At 43.2% G+C, this 6,200-nt stretch overlaps 1 protein-coding gene across 1 annotated transcript; it reads left to right on the top strand.

Moving 5' to 3' along the window:
• The first annotated feature begins 1,390 nt into the window (after positions 1-1,390).
• Positions 1,391-1,774, top strand: LOC138895351 (uncharacterized). Its single transcript, XM_070180031.1, has one exon. It carries the CDS (start codon positions 1,391-1,393, stop codon positions 1,772-1,774), a length of 384 nt encoding a protein of 127 aa, XP_070036132.1.
• The last annotated feature ends 4,426 nt before the right edge of the window (positions 1,775-6,200 follow it).

The raw sequence follows: 6,200 nt of genomic DNA, 5'->3' as shown, positions 1-6,200 counted from the left end.
CGGGTAAAATCGGGGGCAATGTCCACCCCGATTTTTTGATGAGAGAACGAAGGGGGAGCACAAATCCGTGAGATTATAATCAAGGCAAAAAATCTCTCATATTGAGACCCAGGAAGAATGAACATATATCCAACATCGGATATGGTACAACAACGGACTCTGGACCGAGTATATCTCCTAAACCTCAGGAGACGCGGTGGACAGTTATGCACGATGGATAGGGGCGCAATATTAGGCCTCAACCGGATATCACGGCGCGATTCTCGTTCAGTATTGATTATGGATCAACAATTACCGAAAAAGAAGATTTTTACCTTTTTTAGACTTATACTAGGACTAAAATTCTCCTACTATATAAAGGAAAAGTTTTTTATTAGTCTAGCATATTGTAACACATAATTCAAAGCAATAAAAAAATTTACTTTTGTTTTCTAGCCACCGTTCAAGGCAGTATCTATTTGTTCTTTTCTTTACTCACGATCGAGCTTACACCGAGGGTCCGATCGAGGACGAATTCCACTTATCAATCTAAGATCAAGCTTGGTCATCGCATTGCAATTGGTTTGATCGTTTATTTTGTCTTTACTTTATCTATCTGTTATTCTTAATTATTTATATTGAATTAAACTACGTATCCTTTAAACAACGTACAAATTTAATTGTTACTCATTTTTGGGATAAATGGTTTGGCGCCCACCATGGGGTTGAGGATAATAATGGTGATTTGGTACGAATCTCCATTACACACCATATTTTACGTTTGTTCTTTGAAATCTTAATTCCAGGTCAGCCTAAAAATGTCTAACTCTCAATCTGCTTACTTGAACGTTAATGCTGAGTCAGGCCATCATGGCAAAAATAATAATATGGTGCCCAGTAATGATGTGCTTTTTGCCGATCCCAACGGTGTCCTAGCGCCGACCCGGTCGATGCTAACTCACAGGTGATCATCAACATTAATTTGCCAACTGATCCCGAAAACAGTGTTTGCGGGGGACCCCGACCAACAGCTCGAGAAGCACCCGAAGGTAAGGTGTTGGGGTGAGCCTACGACTGATTTTCGAAATGTTGCAGGCTCAAAAAGCGGCAATAGCACAACTGCAGAATACAGGGAAAGCACTCGAAGAGATGAACAAATTACCGAGAGACCGGGTGAAGCCAAGCCGGGGTAACTTCAGAGGTAATGAAGATGCTCGAAGCGTTGACAAAACGGGTGGAATCAGGCGAGAAAAATATTGAGGCCAACGACAAGAAGATGGAAACATACAACTCCAGGGTTAATCAGATCCCGAGAGAATCCCTGATATTGAAGGGACCAGAATCCAAAATAATTATCTAGAAGCTCTTTCCTTCGAGCGCGACACCAAAGCTGATCCCAAAGAGGTTTCGTATGCCCGACATTCCCAAATACAATGGGACCACAGATCCAAATGAGCATGTGACCTCCTATACATGGGCGGCCAAAGGGAACGATTTGGATGATGATGAGATCGAGTCGGTGCTGCTGAAAAAGTTTGGGGAATCTTTGTCTAAGGGAGCGATGATATGGTATCACAACTTGCCTCCCAATTCTATTGACTCGTTTGCTATGCTTGTAGATGCTTTTGTAAAGGCCCATGCTGGGGCCATCAAGGCCGAGACCAGAAAGTCAGATCTTTTCAAGGTCAAACAAAGGGATAACGAGATGCTCAGGGAGTTCGTGTCAAGATTCCAGATTGAGCGGATGGACCTACCACTAGTTGCGGATGATTGGGCCATTCAGGCATTCACTTAGGGGATCAACCCCCGAAGTTCCGTGGCCTTTCAACAGCTAAAACAAAATTTGGTGGAGTACCCAGCGGTAACCTGGGCAGACGTCCACAACAGGTACCAGTCAAAGATTAGGGTCGAGGACAGCCAACTCGGGGGCCCTTCTGGTTCTGTTTACCCCATCAGTACCGATTATAAATCTAAGAGAACCATTGATCAAGAGCCAAGATTGGTCCGAGATCGATATCAACCATACAACGCGGATCGAAGGGGAAATGGATCCGGACGTCACCCCGCAAGGAAAGAGAAGAGAAGCGATCGAGGGCCTAGTGGCTGGGGCTTGATGAGAAAGAATGGTTTTGACAGTTCGCTCAGAATAACTGGCAAAGGCTCGCATAAACGCGAATCGGGAATCGATGTACAACTAGTTAACAACTAGAATATGGCACACTTAAAGCGGTACTACTGCTAAGGTACGAACTTAATCATTTTTAATTTAGTTACATTACGGACTAACGTATGTAGGTACCCGGTCAGGGGCGAACGTGACTATTAGGTATGAAAGCACGTGTTGTACTCTTTTTCCTTTGAACCGATTTTGTCCCGAAGTGAGTTTTTTGGTAAGGTTTTTAACGAGGCAACAGTAAACGTGTTACCTTAGATTTGAAGACCGACCTTAAACCGGAATTGATGATCGTTTGCATCGAATCGACAATATCTGAGCCCTCTCAAGTTTGGCCTCGAATACTGGGGGCCATTACCCCTAGGTTAAGATCTTTAGCAAGGGAAAATTTTATATGTAAAAAGCCAAGGCTTGGTGGTTAGGATCCATTGTAAGGGTTAAACGGTAATTCGAACCATGCCCATGTATCCCACTCTAGCCACAACACAAGGTTTATGCACCTTCGATCTTGTACCCTACATATAAAACAATGAAGGAAATCTCTGCTTCCTTTATACTTTATTTACTACGCAATCGCTTTTTCGATCCTAGATCAAGCCCACGAGCTACCCCTACTCGGGGACTGTCATCCGATAAAAAATTCGGACGGTCCGGGCTATCGAATCCCGGAGGCACCAAGCCTATTAGGCAATGCCCGAGTACGAAAGGCTACGACTACCCTAAAAATGGCTCGGAGACGTCCGAAGTCCGTACTAAAAAAAGGCACTTACGTATAATCAAAACTTATTAAAAGGTTACCCTCGGCAAAAATATCGTCTAAGACACTTACGCATCTTAAAGACCTTCGATTTTATCAAAATCTCGAAGCCACAAGTAATCCAGAGTTGCTATCGAAATCGGGCCCCATTTGGTCCTCAGAAGAACGGATACTCTAGATTACGTTTGATTCTATGCTAAGGCATTAAGAGCGATACATAAATAAAAATTTTGCAAAAAGATATGGTATTGCCAAAGGGAAAATTTTATATATTTCAAAAAATATTTACAAAGGCACGACAAAATGGCCTCAAAATAAACAAAAAAGAAAAAATACAAGGGAAAACCAAAAAAAAGACAGGGCATCTAAGCCTGGCCTTCACCGGGGCTCGACTCGTCACCAGAACCGTCGGAACCCTCGGAACCTTTGGAGCCGTCGGGACCCTCAGGTCCATAAAGTTACTTTACCTCGAGTCTCTTGGCTTCTTCGATCTCGGTCGACATGTCAAAACATCGGGTGTGAATCTCATCGAGGGTCTCTCTCGGGATAGCCGCTTTACATACTCGATCTTCGTCTTTAAGCGGGCCTCGGCTATCTCCACATCAGCCTTATACTGGGCCATCATTTCCTCGACATCGGAGAAATCAATTGAAGTCGCCTCCAATTTGGACCTCAACGTAGTGAATGCTTGGCCAAGGGCATCCCGTTCCGTGATGGCTGAGTTCAGCTGTGCCCGAAGATCATCATTTAGCCGTGACGACTTGTCAGCCTTGTCCTTTGCCACCCGGAGCTGGTTCTTGACCGATGCCAGCTTCTCTTTTGTAGCCTTTTTTCCGAAGCCAGTAGGTCCATCCTACCCCTCGACGCCTCGACTGTTGCCTTGACCTCATCCATCTCAACCCGAAGCTGGTCAATCAAGTCTATCTTCTCTTGAACCTGCGAAGTTGCGTCATTAGTGATCACGAGTAGCTTCTCATTTTTAGCCTCAAAGATCCTTACTTTCTCGAACAGATCGGCATGCTCCCGCTTCACAGATGAGGCCTTCTTCTACGCCTTTTCCAACTCGGCCCGGAGAGTTGGGAGATCTTTAAGAGCCTCGTCTTGTTGTTCAATGAGAGCCCTATACATGTCCTTCTTCCGGACATGCTCTTTGAGCTCGAACTCGAGCTGGCTGATTTCCAAGCGAGACCGGAGGAAGCTTTCATGATGAAGCACCGTAGCCTGAAAAAAGATGAGGTCACTAGAACATGCTAAGCGAAATCCGCAAAGGATACAAATGATAGACGTCTTACCCGGTTCAGTGTCTGTTGCGCCTCATTGAAAAGGCTCGATATGCCTACTTTGTTCATCTTTGCTTGGTCCTCCTCGGTCACCAGGCAACGAAGGTAGATGGCCACGCCCACCGGAGTAGACAACGCCTATGCGTCTGCTGGGATAGTAAGAACGGCCATTCTCTTACGATCGGGATCCACACTCGGGGCAGGGAACTGCCTTACTAGTTTCGAGCTCTGTGAGCACTTAATTTTTGACTATATTTAAATTTTTTATCACTTTTTAGTATGTAAATATATTTTAAGTTTAATCTACATATTTTAGCTCTTATTTCTTCTTTTATAGGATTTGCTTAAGAAAATTAAAATCACAAAAAAAGAGTCACATTTTAGTATAAGTTTTTGTCATTATTTTACAAAGAAAGAAAAGATTCCAAAAAAAGATCTAATTTTATTTAGTTTAGCTTAATTTTAAGGGAGAGGTTTTAAGAATTAAATATTGAGTGTAGTAATTTTACCTTGCTTATTATTTACTTATTTAGTAGGAGTAGACTTTATTTTATTTATTATCAAAAAGAAAATCATCCAAAAAAAAAGTATGAACCAATCACAATTTGCCACCTAGCAAGATTCTTCCATATCTTTTGTAACAAATTTCACATGCTCACACTACACAATGCACATCACACACACTTTTTTTTGCTTGCTCTCAAATTCACACCCCCAAAAAATACTCTATAAAATAATACACACACTCACCTCACAAAAAGGGGGACAAAGAAAAATAGAGGGGAAAAAACGAGATCTGGAGAAAAGCGAGGGAGAAAAATATCTGAAAAAAACTGAGAGAGCGAAAAAATGCAAACGCAGCAACGGAAAAGAGAAAAGCAGCAACTCTTTCTTTGGTCGCCACAGTTAGATAGTGTGTTCGTAGATTCATTGAGGGACTCAGGCATGATATTCGGTTTAGTATGGCTCGGGAGTTAGAGTCAGATGTTTCGTTTCAGCAGGTGGTAGGGATCGCTCGCCGTGTAGAGGATATGCAGGGCCATGAGAGAGAGTACATGCGAGATCAGGAGAGAGAGGACAGGTAGGTGAGGAGGCCTCGTAGACCAGGGAGATCTACTGGTCCTTATTTTGGAGGCAGGGTACGAAATGGTAGAGGATTTGTGGGTCATCCAGTTCGGTTTGCACTTCAGGCTTCGCACAGTATGTCAGGTGCTCATGGGTATCAGAGTACCCGTACCGCACAGTTCCCATAGCCATGCCAGCAGAGAGGTTGCTTCGAGTGTGGAGATACCAGCCATAGGGTGAGAGATTGTCCTAGACTCTAGACAGGTGTGTCACATCAGAGTATTCAGGCGAGTAGAGGGTGCCCAAGAGGGGAAGGCCCTGCACGTTAATGTGTTTCATATAATAGGCTTGAGGCCACTGCGCCAGATGATATCATACAAGTATGCTTTTGATTTGTTACAGAGGGGCACCATTCGTATTTTGATTCGGTTCTGCTTATCGGGGCGAGTTTCCTATTTGTTATCCCACCTATAGGTGAGTTCATGACTTAGTATTATACTTAGGTGTTTACCCCTGTTGGGAGACTCTATGAGTAGTAACCCGTGTCTATCGTTTGTTTATATTCATTATCAAAAGTTTCGAGACTAGAAGTGAATTCATGTTGTCCATTATGGCAGGTTTGATGTGATTCCTGAGTAAATTGGTTACGATTTGTGATTCGATACTCTACTGGGCTGAGGGTTTAGTAAGTGTTGTGATTTTATTGGCAGAATTGAATTAGTGGAAGATTTCCATTGGTATGATGTGTATTCGACTTGTGATTCAGAGTTGAGGGTGAGACCCTCGCGATTCCATGTGATTTGATATGTTTGAACCGGGCTGAGTACCGCGGTGGAAGTTATATCAAAATGGGACCCTTGTGATTGTTTATATGCTTTAATTCTTTCCTTGTTATAATGTTTTGTAGGTTAGTATTGATAGAGAGTTGTTCCTGTCGGGCTTGTTT

This window comes from Nicotiana tomentosiformis, chromosome 7 (assembly GCF_000390325.3).
Source record: "Nicotiana tomentosiformis chromosome 7, ASM39032v3, whole genome shotgun sequence".
NCBI classification, from domain to species: domain Eukaryota; kingdom Viridiplantae; phylum Streptophyta; class Magnoliopsida; order Solanales; family Solanaceae; genus Nicotiana; species Nicotiana tomentosiformis.
This window is presented reverse-complemented; position numbering and strand designations above follow the sequence as displayed.